The following is a 25,245-nucleotide window of genomic DNA, read 5'->3' on the forward strand; positions in this document are numbered from 1 at the left end:
TAAGCTTGAAGAAATTCACTGTGCAATGTCTGAATCATGCTGAATACCTAATAAATACTTTAAAATACCAGTATTCATGTGTATGTTTGTGTGAATGAATAAGAGAAATGCTGGATTAAATTAATTCCAATTTCATATGCATCATTTATTGATTTATACAAAATAAAAATGTGTAATTCTCTTTTCACGAATGACCCACACAGAAATAGAAATACATGAAACGCGTCAACATGTATCCGTGTCAGAATACAAAGACGATGTGCAAAGTGTTTCTCAGCAGCAGGTGGACATCCTGCAGCATCACATGCCAGGCCTGTGTGCTTTATCTAGGCAAACAAATGCAAATTACAGTCATACACATCTTCTGGAGGAGCAACACACACGTCTTGTGGTTTTTAAAAAGTCTGTCACAATACAAATAGGGCTGTATCAGAAGCAAACACTGAGATGTCACCTCACACACATCCATGTGCCCATGTGCTCACACACACATGCACACATACACACATACATACAACTATACACTCACATTTCAGTAAAAGTTAAATTTAGAATTCATCTCATATAATTTACTGCAGTAGATCAGCAGGTACAAGGACCTAATATTCAGCATTTTATTTACATTATTAATTTATCTGCTTTTGTTTCAAGTTCTTTAAATAATGAAACCTTATTTGCGACTTCACATCATACAAACAACCCACAACACCATTTGGAAATAAAGAATAAATATGAAAAAGAGGAATATATAACTAGTGATTTTTCCAATAGTAGCAGCTGGGCTTTCATCTACCCATGTATAATGCTAATAAAGGAGAATTTTCTTTCGAATCCCAGTTTGGTACATATTCAAGCATTCGCATTGGGCCAGGTGTGCCTCCATTTGGCCATGCAAAGAGTGTACGGACCAGGTTGTTGTCTAGTTTCCATAACAAAGACTGTGAATGTGCAGAGGTAACTTTATACTTCCTAATGATGTCACAATGAGCTACTGTGGTTTGAGCAACAGCTTTATAAGCTTTAAACTGCTGGCTATATTGCCCACTACGAACACTATAAAGGATCTTTAGAGTAGCTCATGTTCATTACATATAGTTATGTGAAATATTGACTTTTGCTGATATGCACCATGTTGTGAAGTGTTGAATCCCACTGAATGTTACAGGAAGCCAATCAATTTTCGGATCAAACCCGATCCCAGAGGTGAGGAATTGCATGCTGCCTTCTACTCGCTCCTAAAGTGCTTCTCTCATGCCTGAGACCATGCGGTGTCCGTCAGCCAAACTTGCCGTCCTGCCACCATCACTATTGCAGCAACATGCTGTCTGGGTCTGCTTCTCTGGAGCTGATCTCCTGTTGGCTAGAGCGCTAGAGGAGATGGACCTCGATGCTGGTCCGCGCCTGGACAGATCAGACTGAAGTTGAGTGTTCGGGGAGTGGGATCCCCACTTGGTCAGCAACGGGACATGCGCTTGCGATACTGATCTACCAGCGGGACCAGGCACTGGGGTGACCCGCTCTGCAGTAGGAAAGGGTGCTCCAGCAGGTCAGTGGCACTGGCCCGTTCTAGGGGGTCCCGAGTCAGCATACGGTCCAGGAAGTCTTTTAAAACTGGAGAGATCTAGAGCACAGAGCAATGGATACATTTATTTTAACATCAATATATTGTCGCTGTAGTTGCTACATTTCGTCAATTTTATATATTGACAGCGGAGCTTCGATCTAAATGCTACTGTTGACCTTTAGAAAGGTTATATGTCCTCAACAATGTTTTTCCTGAGGTCAAATGTTCAACATATATATTTCCACGGGTCAATATATTGAAATCTAGCATAGTTTATATCCTACTAATGCAAAAGTCCCCAATTTTAACAGGGAATATATTTATCTGTCAATTTACATTTTTAAACATATTTTTAATAGTGAAAATGCATCCATCTCCCTTTTTCTTTTTCCCCATTTGAACTATTTACTTTTGTATCACTTACTGTACATCTTTAGTTTATATCAAGAGACGCACATGCCCTGGGAACATAGGAATGTTCCCATCAATATTGTGACATGCTACCAATGAAAATACGTGGGTTGTATCAGATATTGTTATATCATGATAATGTTATGCAGCTTTGATGTTACAAAGTAAACAAAGCATAGCTTGGCGTATTAGCATGCTAACCTGGCGATAGAGATATACTCTCTTTGAGGAATTATTACAAATCATCCAGAGGGTGGCATGAATGTCTACCAAACATTCAATTAATCCATTCAGTAGTTGGTAGGACATTTTAAGCAACACCTCCTCACATTGATATGGAAAGAGACTATGTTGGGAAAGAGACTATGTTGTGACTTTAATGTCTGTCTGTTCCCGTACCTGGTTGACATTTCGGACAGTAGGAGCCAGCTCATCCCTTAGTCTCTTCATAGCTGCTACAGGGGTCTCACTGAAATACGGTGGCTCTCCATCCACCATCTCCACCACCATGATACCCATTGACCAAATATCCACCTGGTGAAAAATCACACGTTTTAAATAACGTAACAGTGCTTACAGAACAGATTGCCACTGTTGGCATTTATGTTACATGAGCGAGATCACCACTGTTTTTCAGCGTGGATGCCTTTTGAATGTGTGCCTTCTCACCTCCGTGCCATATGGTGATTTGGAGATGACTTCGGGAGCCATCCAATAGGGTGTCCCCACCAAAGATTTCCTTTTAGGGATGTCCTTGCTGATTTGAGCACAGAAGCCAAAGTCTGAAAGCTTGACCTGTGGGGAAGAGAGAAATGCTTTACTATCAAGAAACTCAAGAACAGAAAGTGAGGAAAAAAGAACGTGTAACAACATGTCATACCCGTCCATCTAAAGTGAGCAGTATAGAGTCGCTCTTGATGTCTCTGTGGATGACTCCTTGCGAATGGAGATAGGCCAGGGCTTGCAGAACAGCTTCACACACCGTGGCAATCTGCTCTTCACTCAGCCTGCGCAATGACACACATACAAGTTTACACACACATACAGAAACAGATATTACATTAACATTTCACATGTTTCCATTATGAGTTACGACAAATCAACAGCGGAGAAAGTTGAAATCAATGAGTCACAGCACATTAAAAGCAGCAATAAAGAGTGGAAGGTTCAAAACAACAACTCCCACACAGCAGAAGACCAACAAAACATTGTCATTACTGTGTTAATGTGACTTTGATATTTGAGGGGGAAAAAGCAACAAACAGGAGACAAAGGCAATTTCAAACGGCAAGCAAGGTCATTTGCTGACAGAAAGTGGGTTACAAATCAGAGTGCTGTATCCTCCTAAACATGATTATCGTCATATTTAAAAGAAAATGTAAAATAAGCCTCAACAAATATTTCACACCAGACTGAAGCCAAGGAAAACAGAAAAAGAAAAGGACCCTAATTATTCATTGTTCGGTCAATATAGTGATGATCTCAGTGTTTGTCAAACAGTGTTAGACTAAACAGTTGGCTCAATGTATATGTCATCTGGCTTGAGAGAAATCTTTTCAGCCCTTTGAGTCAAGCGATGTGACCCTGTGTCATCCCATGGCGATCGAGCCAGCCATCTGTTAATAATATAAAATACATTGACAGCTCAAAACAAATATGCCCTGTTAAAAGTCTACTCCCTTCTGCAGGTCGATGTGTTTTTCATTAATGTTGATGTATGCGCCACTGGACAAAGTATCAGGAAATCAAATCCTCATTGAAAACTGACTTTCCACCTGGCATCTAAACATGCACAGATTTGATTATGTAATCAAATGATTTCTTGGAGTGAGAGGAAAGGCTGAATGACAGTCTTTGTGAGTCTTTGTTCTGTTAGTAACCATCACTGTTCCCTAAACAGCCGATACCATACTACCCCCTTGTGGTAGATGTAGTTATTAAAGATGATATCATAACTCAAACAGAAATGCACCAATGAATCTTAAAATATTCTCCCGGGGGGGCACATACCTGGTTTCAGATACAATGTTGGTCAGTGCTCCACCCTGTAGATACTCCATGATAACCCACAGCTCCTCCTCCACCAGGGCTGACTTAAACATCTCCACCACATTCCTGTGCTGATAGTCTCTCATGATGACAACCTGCAAACACAAGGTTTACATAAGAATCAAAAACCTTTAGGGACACCACAATGATGGGGCCACATTTTGTTTGTTCAATGTGAACTGGGTACTCAATAGTGTCTTTCATTAAAGGTCCAGCATAAGCCAAGATATCCCTGATGACATTATCAGGGGTTATTATTTTTAATTAGAATGCTCCCTTCAGAGCCAAAGAACACAATATACAACAGTTTTTAGAGTCAGAGTATTATTCCCAACAAGGAACATTCACAACTGAATTTCCTGTGTGCAATCATTGGAGTATCTCTTTAAGTAACCCTTAAAATGAACATTTTGGTTAAATTCAGCATGCCCTATGCCCATTTCAGAGGCTTTTAGTAATCTATGCCAACTTGGCACTTAGCACCTCTGTTGAAAAATAATGGATGCTCCAAGCTAAGATAAGCATTTGAAATGTTGAATGTAGAAATCATGCTTAGTTGAAATGCTGTACAAGGCTCTTGCAGCTTCGCCCTGTAAAGGCTGTCTTGTGCAAGTCCTTTCTTGCCCATTCCTCTTCAAAAGTGGAGGGGAATGCAAAGTTAGTACAACCCATGTAGCCACATTCCTGTGAAATTAACTTGAGGTTTAAAAAGAGGAACTGTTCTTTATATGCTGGACCTCAAATCTGTTTCCGTAATCTTAAAGCATTATGTGTTGGCAATTTGTGTCGCGTTTTTGTGGGAATCACAAAGTGAACATTGTACCTCATTGAAGAGCAACTCTCTCCTTTGCTGCCGCCGCAAGTCCATCATCTTCACGGCCACCTGCCTGCCGCTGTGCTTCTCTGTAGCGATACACACTACCCCCGTCGAGCCCTCCCCAATCTTCACAAAGTTCTCCAGATAAGATCGTGGATCGCCCTTGTCCACCACCATCTGCAGAGCCGCCTTAAACTGTTCATGGGTCACCTTTGGTGGGTCTGGCGGTGGTCTTGGTGAAGGATGTAGTGGGGGCCTGAAAGCAGGGGAGCAAGTGCCTGGAGGACTGGTGGCTAGAGAGCCTGTTGGGGAGGGTCGAGGCTGGGAAGGGCTGTCTTGCATGGGGTAGGGAAGATTGGGGCATCCGGAGTGTCTGAGGAAGGGGTCTGGCCCATTTGGCCTCAGCCCCATGTTAGGGGACAGGCCAAGTGTGTAGCTAGCCGACGAGCGCACCGTTCGCTGGGGTCTGATGCCGCCCACAAGAGGACTGCTGTTGCCAGTGGGCAAGAAGCCGGAGTGGTACCTCACCGAAGAGTCTGCCTGTATAATAAAAGAGAAAAAGTGGAGAACATTAAGCGAGGGAGCTGAAAGAGATTTGGCCGGTTGCCTGTTGTTCAAGACCTGCTTTAAAAGTGAAGGTAAATCAAGTCCTTCCAACTTACTCTGCATTCGCTTCACCTGATATGACCCATGTAAAGATGTTGCTATACGGACCCAAGTGTCCCGCGCCAAACACACCATCTCTCAACTTTTACAACCTCACTGGCACTTTAAACCCACATTTCATATTTTAACTCTAGAAACCATTTACATAGTCAATCCCAGAGCTGTAGTCACCTTTTAGTGTGGAGCCAATCAATACACTGCCTCGCTAAAGTTTCCACAACCTAAGCATGAAATGATTTTCTGACCAAAAACTTGCATTTGATGAATTCATAGCTCATGCAAAAACATGTTGAGCATTAATATGATGCACATAACGTTAGCTTAAATAAGCATATATTGTGTATTCTATGAATAATGTATTACCAGTGCACTTAACGGAAACAGAAATTGTGCAAAGGAACTTCTGCAACGACAAGCTTACTTTCAGGTCATAGGACGAGTACGGCCTCCCGGGGCTGTTCTGGGGGTGCATGTACATCGGTACGTTGGGCCGGGACTCTGCAGTGATAGCAGCCTGATCGCCTTGGGGCTGCTGTACAGTCATAGCTGGGCTGTAAAAACAAGCTATAGGTCTCTGATTTTGTTGCATTCCCCTGGGCAACTGGAAATCTCTTTTCCATATAACTCTCTCATGAGCGCTGCCCACCTCACCGCTCATATAAGCCCCGTGACTTAACACAGGGATGTTCTGGGACTGCAGCGGTTGCGAGCGTCCCTCCAGGGAGCTGACGCTGACTTCATATGTGGACCTGGCTTTTGGCAATATCCCATTGGGCTGCAGAGTGATGCTTTTCTTCATGCCCAAGTAGGGGGTATTGGTCTCACTGTGGATGTTCCGGGCCCTGTCCCTCCAATGACCCACGTCCTCGTCGTCCTCGTCGTCATCATCCTGGGTCAGGCCCTCATACTGGTAAGTGTCTCCTTCGTTCACCTCCCCAAGCCTTCCCAGTGACTGGGCCCTCTTCCTGGCTGAGGGGCTGCTCTTCCTCAAAGAGTTTGAACTGGTCACAGACAGTCGGTTCATTTCGTTGATCATGGCCGCGATGTAGTCTCCGTGACCGATCATGCTTCCCCGCACAATAGTCTGAAAGAAGAGAGGCGTTTATCTTAATCACATTGCATTTGCCATGATCACATTATAGAAAGGTTTTGGACTGTAAGGAATAATGAGGGGTACTTAATCATCGCTCAGAGGCGAGTTAAATTTAGACTTGAGAATCTGTAAAGGACATCATTGTCATTTTTCAAAGATGGCAACTTAAACGAATTTATCAGGAGACACAACAAAGTCAGTCTCTACAACTGCTCCTACATTGCAACATTTTTGACATTACAGATAAAGGATACCCCAGCCTTTCAGATGGAATGCAAAGAAAGCCGGCATACAAATGCAAACCTGTCCTAACAGAAAATGATCGAACAAACTTAAGATCTTTTGCCAGAGTAGTGATACTGTTGCAAGTGTAAGAGAGGGTGCATGGTGGCTCATTAGTGTCTCTCGGGCTAGAGTCATGTTCAGTTCACAGCCAGTCAACAGCCTCTGCTGTTTCTCTGGTTCAGTGCCATTACATCTGCACAGGGGGTAGAGGTCAGATGACATCTCACCTAGGTAAAGCACCTCTCTGAGAAGAGAGAGTGGCAGGTGAAAATGGTGATATATCCTATTCATGAACATTATGTAATACTAGTCAGAGATTTTATCAGATTTCACACAGCATTGTTCTCTTTATCAGTGAAATCTGAGTCTGAAGTGCATTATGAGGTTATTGTAGGTAACACCGCAATCTTGATGACGCTATTAAAACCATACATCTGACCTAAAAGCTGACAATATGCAACTCCTATTGAACACTACCAATCACTTCATTAGGGATCTAATAAGTTGGTGTTTTCTACATTTATATAATTTGGGGGGGGGGGTCACAAACAGAATTGACCGTATGCTACATGAAGCATAGAAATCCTGAGATTTGCAGGCTTTATCACTAACTGGCATTTCCACTACTGTACCTGCACTTTTTTTTTATCCCTCCTGCTTGACATCTGTGGGAAGGCACCATGAACTGTTATTAATTGCCTCCATGGAGTAATACATCTTGTGGCCCCTCTGAGTATTCAACATTGTACAGTCAGTGTACACAGCATGGTCATTATCCCAGCCCCATGATAGATAAGAAAGCAAAAATATAGGAAAGGGAGCAGGCCTTCCTTCCAAGTTGTCATCAGAGGATAATGGCATGTTCTGAGACAGCAGGATCACTCTGCAGCACAGAAGGACACTTCTGCATAAATATAAGATATCTTTATGCATTAGTCTCTCTGAGATAATTTTATGTAGACAACTAACGACAAATGAATGATGTTCCGAGTCGAACTATGTACTAGTCATTAATAATCAGTTCAAGGTAAGGTTAGAGGATCAATAAAGAGTTGGTGTGGAGGTGTGGTGTACCTTCTTTGGCCTCAGCTCCACCTCTGTGATCCTCGAAGGGTCCACCATGGGTTTGGGCCTGCGCAGGTTCTCTATCAGGCTCTGCCATTGTGTCGGTAGGCCCACAAAGCAGCCACGCTTGTTGTCAAACGAGGTGTGGACACGGTGCTCAAAGTTCTTAGGCCCTGAAATCTCGGGCCTCTTCTTTTTCTTCTTGCGAAACATCCTCAGGTCCACAAGGACGACAGCTTGAACGTTTCAAAATGCCCCTGTTAGAGAAAGATTCAGCTTTCAGTAAAAATGTCAGACCAAACATGATCAAGGAATTGTAATTTTGACATTTGAATTCAAGCAAGCCCCGAGTTCAAAACAATCTTGCCCCTGACTTACCATTCCCCATTATTATCTACGTATCAACATATTGAAATGAAGTATCACAACTTGGAGAAAATATTCAAAAAGCTCATCTAAGCCGTTCCATTTTTGGGATGTGAATGTCACTGCCTTGCTGGCTGTAGCAAGCCTGTGCCTCTGAGAATTGCTCCAAGGAGAGAGGAAGGATTTGACAGCACATGTGTAATGAAGGATATCTGGTCAATCAAGGCTTATTCACTCACTCTGCCATTTTACTGATGAGCACGCGGCCGAGCTGGCCAGGGCCCACAGGCTTTCAGTGCATTAGCAGCACAAGTACAACACGCAGAGCAGACACAAGCTCATGCAAACACTCACAAATATGCTATAGCAGGCTATCCTTCATAAACCCTTTATTACTCTTTCATATCCCATCCTAATTAGTACCTCGTGTGCCTGTGATTGTGGAGAGCGTAACCACTTAATCCTTGGATGGATGGCCATGGGTTTGGCGAGGCACTAACTGGGGTTTTACAGTATGCTAAGCTTTATTTTCCATTCAAGTGTAGGAAAAAAATTAAATACATTACATCTAATTTCCTCAGCTGCACAGCTGTACCGGGAGATAATCACTCTAATGTAAGTCTCATGATTAGTATTAATACTGTTTCTACAGTATGGAGGACGTGCAGGCTAACTCTGTGGCTCAATACTGGTCTGTTGGTCAGTCGTAACTAAAACATCTTCACAACTAGTGGGTGGATTATCATGAATGTTTGAAACACTCATGGTCTCCAGAGGACGAACTTTGATAACTTTAATCCTTCTAAATCTTTCTTTTACCATCCTACGGTGACATTGACATTTTGTTGAAGATTTTGGTTTGTCACCATATACCAATCAAACCAATTACAATTTTTTACTGCAAATTATTGATGAGAATAAAATACAAATATTGCATTTAACTAAAGGAAAAAATTAGAAGCATGGGGTGCGTGTTGTCAAAGTCGGGGAATACCAAATGGGTTTACATAGCAAATCAATTAAATGTTTTCCTTTTTCCTTTCTAAGAGAAAACAGATAATTGGGCTATGTCATATTAAAGGGATACTTAGAACTTTTAAAGGAGATTTGTTTATGAAACGTATCCATAGTCAATGTATTACCAACAGTAGACGTTGGTTGGCATGCTCACAGTTTGGTAAAACAGACAGGAGTTACTGTAAGTAAGCTAAGGAATGTACTGATGTCGACGTGGTCAAATTCAATTTTAGACACATATAATGGTGAATAGTATATTAAAAAGATTTTTCACACTTCTACTTGGTTGCCTGACACCTGCCACCTATGATCTTCTCAAAGCCACGAGACACCATTGATTAAAAAAAGTAATTTGACCACGGAGAACACAAGAGTTGCTTTCAACCCCTGCCTTGATTTATTAGTTTGTTTATGGTTTTTTGAGACTTTGGTGTTTTGAAGGGCTGTTTGGAATAATCAGTTACAAACTACACAATACTTTAGTAATGGTACTTCAGTTTCATTGAGTTGTTAATTACCATCAGGTGCATCTGCTTCAGAGGTGTCCTACTGATGAGCATGTTGGTACCCGGCCTAACACACTAAACTACATTGGTGAACAATAAATATTCCTGCTTAACATGAACATAGAAGCATTTTCACTCCGAGTATGTAAGGATGCTGATGTGAACATTAGGCTCACCGCACATTGTGACCATAGACTTTTGTTTGTCTTGTCTTGTTTATGTGAGCAGAAAGTAGTACTTATGCCCTGACTCAGAGCCTACAAGGTGCCCCTAGAACAGTGGTTCTCAAACTTTTTGTCAGGCCCCCCCTTTGTAAAAAAAACAAAAGTATGGCCCCCCCAACACAAATAGTCACGTAATGGGCCAAGTTAACATTTATTAAAATACATCAATATGAACGTGAGCATTCCTTTCAAAACAATAAAAAAAAAACACTTTGCTAGAACAGTGATAATAAAACAATGCTCCATAAGTCTGTGTGCTCCAAAAAATAAATACAATTGTGCAATCCCTTTGCTAGAACAATAAGTTATAATACTTTGCCACTTTGCAATCTGTGCAAGAAAATGCTGATATTTGGCAAAAAAGTGTGTCTTATCACAGCATTAGTGGCTGCAATGAGCCTGTTTTGCACTGCACGTTTCTTCAAAACGGGGTTGCAGGCTCAGTGGCGGCGCCAGATATTTTCTTTTGGGGGTTTATTTATTTATTTAACATTTAGGGTTTCCCATTAATGTACCGGTCGCTACAGTTGAATTTTGAACTGCAACACTCCCCACACACATACACAGTGTATCCGCGACTGTTACAATGAAGGCTCGATAATCAGCTCACGGCATATGGGTGTAAGCAGGGGTAAAGTGCTATTTTTATAAGTGGGCACTGCACTGGACCTAACATCCTCTGGGGTCCGGGGGCATGCTCCCCCGGGAGCATCTGTCAATCTGGTGCACTTTGAGAGCAACATTAAGAGATCTATGGATACATCTCTCAACACCCCTTTGAAACAGAACTGTAAACAGATTTACTATTTCTTTATGGATATTTTACAAATCACTCTTTAAACTGTATTCTTGTTTTACTGTCATAGTATTTCATACCTGTTTTTCATTTATTCTCTTATTTTTTTGTACCTATAATGATCATATAAACGCGTGCCTCGGAATTAATTGTTTACATTAATCGTGACCAAACCGTTTGAGAAAAGGATTACCCACTGAGATTAGTTATCTCAGTGGGTAATCTAAACACTGAGAGAGTCCTTTACCTCACTGAGCTGGGGTTATCAGAGCCTCTCAGTCAGACAGGCGAGAGTTCTCCCTCCACCTTGTTGTTTAAAAAGCTCCTTATATCCAGGGGCCTCATTTATAACGCCGTGCGTAGGATTCACATGGGAAGGTTGCTTACGTAGTAGAAATCCAAAAAATAGGTACCGACATTTTCCGACATTTTCCGATTCACCAAACATTGCGTACCAGCACTTCCTACACCGGTTTCCCTTTATAAATCAAAATCGACTCGAAATGCGGTGCAGCTTTTGCGGGCTTCACGTAACGCCCATATTTGCCTATAAATAGTCAAAGAAACGCCCATTCATTCATTCATTCATTTTGACTGACTTTATGAAGAAGATAGCAGGAAATGACGACAGAACAGCTAAAAAAGACATCTCACACCTTGTCAGATCTTGGTTATTTTGGGGAGGTCGAGATAAATCATATTGTTTGGTGGATGCAGTATGAACCAGAGTAGCAGCATGGAGGTCGGATCGTCACCAAAATAAATAAATAAGTGGTCCGAAAAAGGTTCATGACCTGCCATGTTTCCTCAGGCAGTGTGTTTGTACCGGGGACAGGAGACACCCCCTTGATGAGAAACTGTAAGAAATGATCGGGGAATCCCTCCGGAGTGCAGTCATGACGACTGGATCTGAATTATGTTTTCGTATTTGGTGGTTTGTGTCCCAGCTGTCGATCAGCTGTGCGCAGCGTCTCCACTGCAGCAACTCTATATCCACCAGTTAAAGGAAATACAACTCATGTGTTGTGTTATATTAGCTCTACAATTTACCACATATGGTGTTCTTAGTTTCCATACCTCCTGTGTTTTATGAGCGACTTATCAAGTCTTAACAAACAGCTTAAAACATGATTAAACATGGTAGTACGTACAACCTATAGAAATGCAAAACGGCGTCAGTTTACCGCATCATTTATGAGAAAACATTTCATAACATTAACACAACATATTCGAGGTGGTTTTAAATAACATATCCGTATTTATTTATTTCTGCAAGTTATGTTTTTGTGTGCACTGAGGAGTCGCAAACAGGCGTTTGTTTAATCATTTTAAGATTGGCTTTGATCAATGTTTGAAAAATGAATTCTTCATATGATAAATGAGAGGTAACATTTTATTTATGGTATTATTTCCACATATTTCTCTCCATTCTTCCTTCTGCCAACGGTGTCGCAGTTTCTCGTCTCTCCCGTTGTTGTGCTTAGTGCGTACGCATGGGTTAGAGTTTGCGTGGAGGATTGCACGTTTTCTCGTCAAGTTAGTATTTTATAAATCGCAAACATTGCGTAGAAACTGGCGTACGCCATTTTTTGGCCCCCCGTCGACGTTCGCGATACAGAGTGCTTCATCACATAACTGAGTGGAGCCAGAAGATGGAGTACCAACCATTGACTCCAGGTAGCCTACTCATCTGAGTACCTCACTGAGAAATTGATATGCATCCCTGCTTATATCCGTTGGTGTAGCTAGCTAGCACCAGATGCTAACAACAACAATCTCCGGTACCGGTGCGCGCGCTCTTTCTCTCGCGCACGCACACAAAATGGCTCGTTCCACACACATACAGAGCCAAGCTTAAATGAAACACAGAGACCCAGACGTACTTGTACTGTACTGTAGCATATTATTTTAGAATCATTCATTTTTCAAATTATGAATTTCGCACATAAAAATAAAAAAGACATACATTTCTTGGGGGTGCTTAGGGGGTGCTATGGCTATCCTAGGGGGACCTGCAGCACCCCCTAGCGCCCCCCTGACCCCGCCTATTGACCTTCCATCCTCAACATGTACATTACAAACCTGTGTCCTACAGCGCCCTCATAGGTTTCTAAGGTTTCTAGTGTAACTTCCACCGGTCATGCCGACGTCATAACAATTGTCATAAACATTTTTGTTGCCATAACCATTTTTCCTCCCTCCCCTGTTATGCCTCTGTGCCCCCCACTCTGAGAAACACTGCCCTATAATATCAGATACAATCTCCCATCATGCACTGTAAATGGTGGGAGTTGAGGAAATTAGTTTTGCAGTCGTTGAGGGCTCAGCAAGAGATCACGCTTGCAACCTCTCCTCTCTCTTCCGCCCCCAGACCAGCCCTTCTCTAATCAGCATCAACGCTGCCTGTTATGAGCTCTATTGGTGACTACCCCACACCACTTGCTCCGCCGCATCACTAGAGGGTAAAAGGAGGTCAGGCCCACTAGTCACATCAGCTAAACCTGCCTCATTATATGAAGGCAGGGTGAGTGTTGAGGGGGGGTGTCACCCTCCAAGGATAATTTAGTCCCAAGGCTAATATTCAAAGTGTTGCATAAGCGTATCACTCTGTGCTCTCCCTATGTACATAATGTGTTGCTGGGAAGGACTTTAATTCCATCTGACAGGGACATTATGGTGTGCAGGCTCTCAGGAGGTGGGAGACAAGACTCAGGGCTGAAATTATAGTCAGACCTGCGTGAGACAAGCACCACGCACAATCATACAGACACAGAAAGGCTTTTAAGCCCCAATTGTGGCTGCTTTTTGAATAACAAACGCTTGAGAAAACAAGCTGAGAAACAGAAGATTGCCGCCTCTGCTTTTTCCTTCTTTTATTTTTGCTGCACAAGAGACTATCTGCTTAGATAGCTGTTTAAAAGATGTTGGCATTGACTGAACAAATATTTACACATAGAGCTCATGTATCCTTTTACAAGCAGATCAATCAATATTTACTCATGAGTCAAATGCAAACTGCTACAGTCCTCCACTGCCAGCAATAATGGGGTGATAACAGAGCAAATAGAATGGCTGCAATCTTGATTGTAAAGCATCAAGATGTATCCGTTTAAAGCGGCAGAGAAGAGAACATATCACATTATTCATCCTCATTTTTCTAACCACTGTGATAGAGGGGCAACCAGGAACACACACATACACTTTGTTGATTCATGCTCAGGCAAAATGAATTAAAAGGTTGATGCAATTATTGATTTACAAGCTTTAATCACAAGCAACTGGCCTTATATTGACCCCTATCACTGCCAAGCGTATGAATGTCTTGATAACAATATGCCATTGATTTCTGCGCCAGTAGCATAAATAAGTATGCACAGAGCTGAACTTGCACAGTGCATGTTCACCCTTTCTGGTCACATCTCTCTAAACTGCTGGGACTTGACCCTATGCCTCTTGACCCTATGCCTCAGTGGCTTGTCTTCTTGATCTATCAAAGTGCTGAGGCAAAACTCAGCAGGCTGCTGTCAGGGAAATGAAAAGCCAAACAGGATGAGGTCACTTCAAAATTGTGCTATATTAGGTATTTCTCTTTATACAACTGTGTGCAGGAGCAAAACAAAAACATTTGAATTCACCAATCAGTGCAAACTACGATCCCACAGACAGAACATCCTGTGGGTCTAAAGCTGTTCATACCTGCTTGTCTGACTAACCACTAACCACTAAATAAAATAAGATCATGAAGCAGGCAGATTGTGACATCACATTTTCTCATCATAACCGCAACAGCTTTACATCCCTCTTCCCGGCTGAAATGAATCATAGTCTCACCCCAAAACTAAACAGTTTCTTCACCTGACGGCGTGGCCGGGCCCCCTTCATGCCATGCAGAAATGCAAGCAAGCAATCCATACGTTTCCCACACACAACATGTCAGCACAGGAGAGGGCATGTTCACATTCCCCGAGCAGGTTGCGTTGCGGATGAGTGGGAGGGGATCGAGAGATAAGAGAGATATTGGATTTGCTCGATGTTAGTGCTCCAAGCTCTGTTGAATGATTATTTTTTTCCTATTTGCCCTGATTTCTGCTTCAACCTTTCTGTTGGCATGCATGCAGAAATGTAGCAAGCGTGCAGGTGACTGTGCTCGCAGGAGGATTAGTATGGTGTTCAGTCCTCCACTGATCTAATTTTAGGACACATCATGCAACCCTCTCTCCTTTCTGGCTCCAGACACATGTTTATTTTGTACAGGATTCATGTCAAATAGTGAGGTGAGGGTGGGAGACGATGGAGATAAGGTAATCCCCTTTTTGGGTCTGTCGTTGTGCACATATAAGCATAAGACGCTATGCTGAATTACAGGGGGCTTCATCTCTTTTATAGAGGCTTAGATAGCAATCAGCTGCTGTTTTTGGACTCTGCAGTGCAGCGTGGAGGGCTTAGAGATTGCCCTTCTATCAGCTTCATTATGATGACCGTTCTGCCCTTTGAGTGTAATGAGACTGGCTCTCAAGAGGGAGGATGGGGCTTGGTTGGTCATCTATTCCTTTTCCTTGAGATTTGTAAAACACACACACATACGTACACCATCTGAGGGCATAAACAAGGTAACAGAGCTGGACGTGACCGGACGCTACAATAGCAGTGTTTATGATTTAGGCTGATTTCTGTTTTCTCTTTGAAGTCACCTCTGCAGACATGGAAGGATTGTCAATAGGAGACGACTATGGATATAATAAGATGCGTTCAATGACACGGAATAACACGTTACTGTCATGCATCTTTTATGCCATTGGTCTGAAACATCTGGCATCGTAAAGTACTTTGAATACGAGGAATGTTTGAGAATGGCACACATCTCCTGCCTCTGCAAAGTTGGTCATTGGGTAAATGTGGCTTGTGAGCACGGTTTGCTTTTTTCTGTAGCCATGCTAGCGGCTAGCGGTGGTAATGTCAGTTGGTTGGTTGGTTTGTCGGTCAAACTCTACTTTGGTGCAGACGGAAATGTTTCAGCAACAACATGATAGACTGTCATGAGGTTTCAGGAGGGTAACTACTTGTGTCAATAGTAGCGCCGACACATCCTGTAAGGTTCACATTTGTGTTTTCAAGGATAAACTGCTTGAGTAGAAACCGTTCTGTTTTCAATGGGGCCCTCAAAAAGACTGCAAATACATTAAAGTCATGACAAAATAAAAGTATACAAAAGCACCTAAATGTACACCCGCATCTATAGTTCTATAATAGTTTGGGTAATTCCTAGACTTTTTTCTAGGATCCAGATCTATATTTGTCCTAAACTTTGGTCTAAAATATATGCGAAAACAGTGGCAGTTGGAGAGCGTAGAGGGCTTACAAAGCCATGTCCTATCTCACAATGTCAATGCTAGGGAAAACCTTTTTTGTATCCTCCCTGTAACCGCTCAAAAACTGTAATAGGTTCTCCTAAAGCCCATGCTTCCACCAAGTTTAATGACAGTCGGGGTCAGTACTTTTCCGTGATCGTGCTGACAGACAAACAATCTGTACCAAAAACAAAACATCCTTACCATGGAGGTACTGCACATGACTGTAGCTAGCACTCTCATTGTGAGCATGCAACCCAGTCTCATGGCATTTCGTGTTCACCAACACGATTTTTAATCTATTGATTCGTGTTCACCAACACGATTTTCCCCTTTTTTTCGTGTTGTACAGCACGATTTTAAAAGCAATGTATTTCTACTGGTAGTGTGTTTCTAGCCTGCAGCACGTCTTTTTCTCCGGTCGGGTCGTTGAAGACCGGAAGCTGTGTGGTTCATAAAAACATGTTCTTACCCAATATCAAGCCACAATTATTGCTTTTATTTTAAATCGTATAATTTCGGACTTTTGTTTCCGTCTGTGAGGAAAATAAATGGGGCTCAGAGCCTCAGAACACTGAAATCTGTATTTTTAAAATCTTTTTTTCCTTCTAATTTGTTATTCTTTTCAAAATAACACACTGTTATTTACTCACCAATAACACACAATTATCCTTGCTTTTATTTATTGGTTTAATTCCATAATCTCAGGCTTTGTTGGCGTCCTTCAGGAACTGAATTTCAAAATAAAAATAACCGGAAACAGACGTAGGCATTTCGAGCGATTACCCAAGATCCTCAGCTATGGTTTAAGCTCGCTAATTGGATGTTTTAGCCGCAATGCATGCTGGGATTTGGTGTTTATATGATATGAAATCCGGAAAACATTTTAAAATAATAAAATAATACTTAATTCCGACTGTTCTTGCTTTTCTCTTTGAAAGTCATCACATAACGGCATTGTAATACACGGTTCGGCTGCATTACATATTACAGATCTGCCGTAATTCTTTATTTATAGAGCCCTGATGAGAAGACCTTTGGAAAAACTGGAAGAAATGCCGCCAAAACTGAATACTTAACGTGGATCATAAATATATCAACAATTAAACAACATCTTCAATTTCTCTTCACACAATACGTCTCCTTGCAATATCAACCTTAATTCGGCTGACTTTTATATTTGATCTAATTCGTAGATAGATTATATTTACACCATAACGGTGCACAGCTGATATAAAAGGACTTTGATTTTCTTTGAATATAAGTATGTAAATACTGAGTCTGAAATAATATGGCAATATGCTATAAAATTATGTGAAAACATGAATAAAACTACACATCTTCAGATGTTGTACATACATAAGTGTCCTACACTAATAATACAAAGTTATTATAGCTGTGTGTACCTTGTGTGCACCACCTAGTGGTTAAAGCACGTTATTGAATTATTGTTTTTATGTTATATTTGATTAAAAAAATATTAAGAGTACATACTTTCATAGGGGGAAATTAGAAGGTCTGTGATAGAAATATAGAATATAAAAAATCAAGAAGATACTGTAAGTGATCTCTACAATAAAACAGTTTAGAGCAGGATATACAAAGATATTAATAGGAGGATGTGCAAAAAAGAAAAACGAATTAACCTTTATTTAAACATTAAATAATACTTTAGATTAAGGTCCTCTTTTAAATAAGAAAAAAACTTTGAGGGTATCTACAGATAAATATTAAGCCTGACAAAGTACTTAACGTCTAATATATTGCTTTCCTGCAATGTTAACTATGTTGAAGCACTTATTTTAACTGATATTATACATATGAATTATACTCTTATGTATGTAGATAGTATAAGAAATGTGCAGAATATGACAGTTTAATGGTGGAGGTACAAACACATATTGATAGATGTCTTGTAATGTGCTGTTGAGGAACCTGTGACCCAAGATTTTCATTCATTGCATACACCGTAGGTGTGTATATTATATGTCAATAACCTTTGAAAATCTTGAAATCTTGAAAAGGGATGTGCAAAATAGCCATTATACAGTCTTTAATTAACTATTAGTAGAGAATAACGAGTAATGAATATACTTTATTACTCGTTTCCATTCATGTCAATTGCAGATAAATGTTTAGTCTTCTCAAGCATCAACTATCAAATATCTCTCCTGATTGTTGGCACTTGGTAATCAGGTTAACCTCTGAATTGTGGAGTTGAATTACAAAGTAACAATGAGCTGTAACGTGGGTATATATTAATGCTGCGCATTATGGCCACAAGCGATTTTCACCCATTTATTAATTATATGTTTTACATTTGATAACACCAATGTGTTTAATACTGGCAACTTCTAATTGTGGGAAAAACGAAAACGTTCAGTAGAGACGTCCCATGGAACATTTTGCGAAACACAATAGCCAGCATGTGTAGTTCTGGGGGGGGGCGTTCGATTCCAGTTTTGGATAGTCTGGCGTGGTTTTGTTCCATTTCAAACAGCTGTTTGACGCTCGGCGTAACCTTGGCGCACAACCACTCCAACATCCAATCCCAGCGCTTGAAGATTAATCACGGGGACTGTAGTCCTAAATGATAGCTGGGGATTATGGGTAGTGTAGTGTCTTCGGCCATCCTAAACTCCTAGAGGCCTACGTCTGTTTCCGGTTATTTTTATTTATGGAATTTTTGGTTTTATTATGGAATTAAACCAATAAATAAAAGCAAGGATAATTGTGTGTTATTGGTGAGTAAATAACAGTGTGTTATTTTGAAAAGAATAACAATTTAGAAGGAAAAAAATATTTTAAAATACAGATTTCAGTATTCTGCGGCTCTGAGCCCCATTTATTTTCAGGCAACAAAAGTCCGAAATTATACGATTTAAAATAAAAGAGATAATTGTGGCTTGATATTGACTAAGAACATGTTTTTATGAACCACACAGCTTCCGGTCTTCCACGACCCGACCGGAGAAAAAGACGTGCTGCAGCCTGCAGGCACGAAACACATTACCAGTAGAAATACATTGCTTTTAAAATCGTGCTGTGCAACACGAAACAAAGGAGAAAATCGTGTTGGTGAACACGAATCAATAGATTAAAAATCGTGTTGGTGAACACGAAATGCCATGAGACTGGGTTGGAGCATGTTAGCATGCTGACGTTAGCATTTACCTCAAAGCAACACTGTTCCTAGTTAAAGCCTCACACGATAACATGACTTGAGTCTATTGGTCTGGGATATGCATGACATTGAAGCAGCTACTTGGAACTACAAAAGGTTTAGCAGAAAAATAGCAACTACAGGTGAGGATGTGTGCCATTTTTGCTAAAGCAGTCAAACAACACCTTTCTCAGTCTTTGAAATATGTGTATCTCTGATAAGTCTCTGCTCAGGGGGAAGGACACTGCTTCATATGGACTAGTTTAAGCTTATATGCAAAGCGAAGCAAAGGAAGTTAAAGTGCAAGCTACGATAAAAAATTGTCAGAGGCAATAATATTCATTGAAATTATATTGACATTCTGCATTTACATTTCCGTTTCTTTGAAATTGGGTATTAAGCAGCAATGACCTATATTCGCACAGAGAGTTCATTGATAGTGACATATCTTGAGTATTTCAAATGTCACATAACTCGCAGCGATTCGTCATGTGTAGGCTTTCACTCAAACCTCTGTATTAAGAAGTGCAAGTCTAAAATGTTTTTTGAAGTCCTAGAGCCCTGCAATTCTGAGAAAGTAAACAATCAAATAGCCTGTCTGTCACTTTCTTATGCACTGAATGAGTAAGAAAAGGCCTCGGGATTGGGAGTGTATAGAAGAAATCTAATGTCCGTGGCCAACAATGTGAGCTGTCAGTTCTTCAAGGGCAGGGATCTGCGCTGTGAGCATCAGTCTTGTGTTAATATTGACAGGAGGAAAGAAGAAATGAGAGGTCATGACAGGAGGAGAGAGAGTGTGGGAGGAAAGGAGAGCGTGGACATGTTGTGACTAAAAAAGAGCTGGAAGGGAAGAAAGCAAGAGGACAAATTAAATGAACGAAGATGTTGAATAGGTGTTCATAGATTTAAAGGTCAGAGCCTTTAAAATCAATCTTCACATGTTTCTATGTCTGATTTAAAAATAGCAGGAGTCTTCGTTGTTTCGATGTAACTGTTTTTCTCTGTCATCTTGGGCAGCTTTGTCTGCAGTAAACAAGCCACTGAAGGGGATTTGAGGACAGAACACAGAGGGCATACGTATATCATTCTGTCACCTGACATATTGGCACTGATTCTCCCAGATGAGATAATGGACAAGCAAACTAGTTTGTTGTGGCCCTCAGCTAAGAGCAGGGACATAAAGCCACAGCAAAAGCTATAATCGCCATCTCCAAACACCTTAACATAATGACATTGTAAAAGCAGCACTTCTAGTGTCCTGGGGCCTTTATGGGATGTTGGATTGATGCTGACACATCACTAAGAAACACACTCCTAACTCGGGAAGTATGCTTTTCCATGCTGTCAAACAATATGTATGCTAAGATTTATTCAGGAGAGTACAGAAATGCAGCACTGACCAACACTCTGTTTAATTAAAGATCCTCTTGGCTCTCACAAGTGCTTTGAACAATTTGACGCTGTGCTGATAGAGACGTACGATCAGCCCGGACCAATAGTACGAGCCCAACTCTTCTCTCTTGGGTCTAATTTATTGATGCGCCAGGCCTCGGTGCAAGCTTTACTGTACGTGCATGTCCTTATGAAAGCTTTGATTTATATATTTTTAGCCCGGGCCTCAGCGTGTCTCTCCCAGGGACAAAGCACTAACCATTTTTAACATCAGACTTTACCTTTACAGTATCAATCTGCGCCAACTCTGCTGCCCTCCCATGTCACCCAGCATGGCTGCTGTTTCAGCCCACAGAGGGGAATCATGGCACGCTGCCCTAATTTAGATGCCGTTTTAATCCTTAGTACTTGGCGTCTCATGGTCGTTGACGACGCTAAGCTGCTAATGCACGCCCTACCCTACATCGGCAGACATGACACAAGCACTGAAAACAGTAGGGCTTCTGACAATAATGTAACACTTAAACCTGCATGCTGTCACGTATCAAGTCCCTATCACTGCCTGTCTTGTCAGTTTCTCACTACATGGACTAGAGTCTATGCTGAGGGTTTGTGGTTCACCAAGAGCAAAATGGTCTAAATGAGAAAACTCAAAAACTTTGAGACAATTCCTGAGCGGAGCACAAACATCTTACAAAGTGAAGCAGATGTCTGTTTCTGTGTTTGTGTTAGGGTGTGCAATACATGCACCAAAGACACCTTCTCTGTCACCTCCTCTACCCTTTTTCTCATCCTCTGTCTTCTTGAATATCAATGAGTAACCTGAGACACTAACACATGGTCAGTTGCATCATCTGACTGAAGTATTGCACTACTAAAAACACTAATTCCGAGAGACTAGAGCTGTGGATCTTATGTAATTCCTTTGTCTTGATTACTTTAAGTCTTTGTCTGAGTCACAACTCTTAAACAAGTGTGTGAATGTCACAACTCTGTCAATAAGAATGAGTGCAATGGTGACGCTGAAGCATTGGAAGAAAACTCAAATCTATACACCTCTTTAAAACACCTTAGCCTCAAATTGATTTTCACTGGGCGGTTCAATGTTGCATCTAATAGAAAGAATAAAAGAGAGACTCTGCAAGTCTGTTTTCAACAGCACGAAGCGGCTTCCTTAATGTCTTAAATTCAAACAGATCACAGTTCAAAAATCGCCTCCCACGTTCATGCAAGCTCTAACACAACAGGTTTTCCCAATGATTACATTTATGGATGAAAGTCTATTATGTTAACAAATACAGTCACATGTCAAAGCATGCATTTACTGTTGAGTGTGTAAATAAACTTAATTCCACATCCACTGGTAGGACCTGAAATATCACCTTAGCCTTCACACTCACACTTGAACACACACACAATGGTAAAAACAAGAAGCTCCTGTTTTCTGTTTTTGTAAAGTGAGATCCATTTTCGGGATTGTTGTAACCTTTTCTTTAAAATAGAGGTTGAGGAGAGAAGCGACAGAGGCACGAAGGGAGAGAGGGGATGTGGGGATTTTGAGCAGGAGGGGTGAGCATAAGGTGAAGGCTCTTTTGAGATGCAGTCCATCATTGAATACATCCTCTCTGACTTCCCTTTTTTCTCCCTTTCACCCCGACACCAGCACCTGGCTGCACCTCCTTCTTCTCTTCCTCCACCAGGTCTGATGCCTACCGACTACCCCGCTCCTTATCAATGACGTTAAGCCTCTTTTCCCTTTTTCCTCCCACCCACCTCCCCCTCATTACCCAACTCTCCTCACCGTGGAAGAGGAATCTCTGGAGGGATAAATCATTGTTAGAAGAGGGAACAAATATATAAAAGGTGCTATCCCCCTTACCTTGCCGCGCAGTGAAGAAGAGAGCCTCTCTCCACCAGAAGGGTTAGAAGCAAGACTGAGCACATACACTATTGTACACTCACATTCACACACACACACACTCACACTCACACACGGACATACACGCTGCTCTCCTTCTCTCTCATACGACGACAAGGAGCTCTCAAGCCAACGCACACTGCAGGCTGCCGCTTGCCTGGGAAAGCCTGATGCGTTCCTCCCTCCAGGCAGAAGCACATATCTCAAAGGCTCTTTGTTGGGACTGAATCATCCCGGGCTGCGAGGCTGAGTGCTGGTCCGTGTGCCGGAGCCTGATCCTGGACACACAGGCTGACCGTACAAAAGGGGGACAAAGCCATGAACAGGAAAGACAGCATCCAGGAGGAGAGAATACCACTGCCCCATACAGCTACTTCCACCCCCCCCTCTCCCTCTCCTACTCGCTGTCTCTCTCTCTCTCTCTCTCTCTCACGTACACACACGCTCTCCCTCCCACCTTCCTCTCTCTCTCTTTATCACTTCCCCTCCTTCCCTGCCTCCTCCCACTCTCTCATTGGGCTGCAAAAGAATTGATAGCGGTGTGTGCATGTGTGCCGGGTTTCCAGTGACTGTAAGGAGAGGAGAGCTTCAACTCACCTCATCACCTGGGATACCTTTCACCCTTCCTCCACCCCCCCCCCCCCCTCCCTCCCTGCCTTCCATCTCTCTCCCTCCGTCTCCTTTGCACGTAATGTGGGTAACATGCGAACACGAGGGCGCTGCGTTCGCCCAGTGTGCTGCTGTTCAGTCAAATGCATTATCCATGAAATGACAGGGTTAGGGGTGGCAGATGGCGGGAGGGGTGCTGTAAAGCATTGGAGAGGAGGAAGGGGGGGGGGGAGCATAGAGTTGGGCTATTTCTGTAGAGGGTGCAATCCTCGCTCTCCCAATTTTTTCATTGTGACCCAAAAATCTTTGTGGATGAAGAAGTTACAACACTGCCAAAGAGTAGCATGCTCATTATTTGACTGAAGCATTCCCCTCACTTTTTTTTACCACAATCATTTCCTGAATAATTTATACAGCAGCATGAGAGCAGACACAAAGCAGGAAAATGTATTAGGGTCAAGTCGTGCAGAAATGCCTGGCAGTCTGAGCCAGAATTGGGGCATACATTTTCGACACAGCGTTTGGATATGATGAGACGCTTGCAGAGGCACTATAACAAGCTGTAATGATGATGTTCCTCCACATCAAATAAGCTCAAAGAAAGAAGGCTCCACTGAACCAATCTGCATAACAATGACACATTTGCCTGTTGGGGGTATAGCAGACACAACTCCTCCCTCTCTTTGACTCTTGCTCGTGAGCATTATTGTCACAGATATGTATTGGCTTGGCTGTATTTGTACTGCCTCCCATGACTTTCAGAGCTGCGAACAGCATTAAAATGGTCTTGTAATGTATGTCTTTGTAGGCAAAAATGGGCGATTATCACAAAAACAGTCCTGTTTGCTTAGGCTGTCTGCCGAGACATTTATGAACCCAAACTCTGCATGGCCAATGTGAAGGGAAACTCAAAGGTTTAAAAGATCCATAAATGATAAGTATGCTAAAAATAAATGCATTTTTATTTCTTCTTTTTGACCTAAATACTGTTGAACCATCAAAAATGCTGTGCTTCTAGAACTGTTAATTTAAGAGGAAAGGTGTGTTTATTTTAAGTTTTTTTGTATCCTTCTATTATTATCTATAATGATTTGGTTTCCCTTGTGCTGTTAATGCGAGTTATATATATCGTTTTAACTCACAGCGTCATTTGATCAAACCTTTTTTAGCACGTGTCCAAAGAGAAACATTATAATGTTAACTTTGGATTCAAGGGGTTTATTTAAATGTATTTGTCAGCTTCCCTGTCAGACTCCTAACCTTTCTGATGCATCTCATGAAAACACTTACCCCCCCCATTTGGATGAATAGTAGAACCCGGCTTGTGATGTAAAAAAGGGTTTACAGTGACAAGAGCCGTCTTAAACCACAGTGTCATTAAAATGAAAGCCCAGGGGCTGTATAAGTGATACTGCCTTAATTGTTTGCATTTCAATTCATTCTATTGTTTTGGATGAATCTGTTAAGGATTACATCGGGGGTTATCAGAGTTCAGCCTATATAGCTATAGCAAATGTAATTTCTTGTGATAATCCAGTGACCTTTCCAGATGACCTTTAAATCCACTCTAATTCTCTAAGAGTGAGGCAACTACAGCAGAAATGAAAACAAAGCGTTGGCATACAAGGTACTGTAACTTAAGTCACAATTATGAGACAAAAGTCACGATTATGACATACTAAATCAAAATTATGAGATAATAGTTCAACATTATGGGATAGTCAGTCAAAATGATGAGCTTCTACATTTTCATCATTACTAACTTCATCTTTTTTTTCTCTCTCTGCATGGCTTTAAGGGGATCCTGCACTTTGATGCTCTTCCCTCTCCATGCATGGTTGGCCAAGTGCAGTTGGCCTTGATGCAAAATGTCTACTGGTTTCAAAGTGAGGTGCTGTAGAGGCTTGTGCAAACTTTCTGTGAACTGGTGCATGCAAAGACAAATCATAAAAATAG

At 41.6% G+C, this 25,245-nt stretch overlaps 1 protein-coding gene across 3 annotated transcripts; it reads right to left on the reverse strand.

Moving 5' to 3' along the window:
- Positions 1-124: 124 nt before the first annotated feature.
- Positions 125-23,352, reverse strand: pak6 (p21 (RAC1) activated kinase 6). Of its 3 annotated transcripts, none has more exons than XM_079693016.1 (9): positions 22,642-23,352; positions 7,960-8,207; positions 5,929-6,591; positions 4,848-5,381; positions 3,986-4,119; positions 2,856-2,982; positions 2,645-2,770; positions 2,375-2,509; positions 125-1,621 (listed from the first exon to the last, which is right to left on the reverse strand). In XM_079693016.1, exons 2-9 carry the CDS (start codon positions 8,161-8,163, stop codon positions 1,454-1,456), a joined length of 2,091 nt encoding a protein of 696 aa, XP_079549142.1. In that variant the 5' UTR covers positions 8,164-8,207; positions 22,642-23,352; the 3' UTR covers positions 125-1,453. The 3 variants fall into 3 exon arrangements, with proteins under 3 accessions (XP_079549142.1, XP_079549144.1, XP_079549143.1); XM_079693018.1 differs by lacking the exon at positions 22,642-23,352 and adding an exon at positions 11,247-11,868; XM_079693017.1 differs by lacking the exon at positions 22,642-23,352 and adding an exon at positions 11,107-11,234.
- Between the last annotated feature and the right edge of the window lie 1,893 nt (positions 23,353-25,245).

Source organism: Notothenia rossii (assembly GCF_949606895.1).
Source record: "Notothenia rossii genome assembly, chromosome: 7".
NCBI lineage: Eukaryota > Metazoa > Chordata > Actinopteri > Perciformes > Nototheniidae > Notothenia > Notothenia rossii.

What these genes read in the sequence shown, in the direction of transcription:
- pak6 (XM_079693016.1), bottom strand. Translation starts at nt 8,163, where the DNA reads ATGTTTCGCAAGAAGAAAAAGAAGAGGCCCGAGATTTCAGGGCCTAAG. An exon ending in ACTCGTCCTATGACCTGAAA is followed by an intron (nt 5,382 to 5,928) that starts GTAAGCTTGTCG and finishes TTTATTATACAG; the next exon opens with GCAGACTCTTCGGTGAGGTA. An exon ending in TGCTCACTTTAGATGGACGG is followed by an intron (nt 2,771 to 2,855) that starts GTATGACATGTT and finishes TCTTCCCCACAG; the next exon opens with GTCAAGCTTTCAGACTTTGG.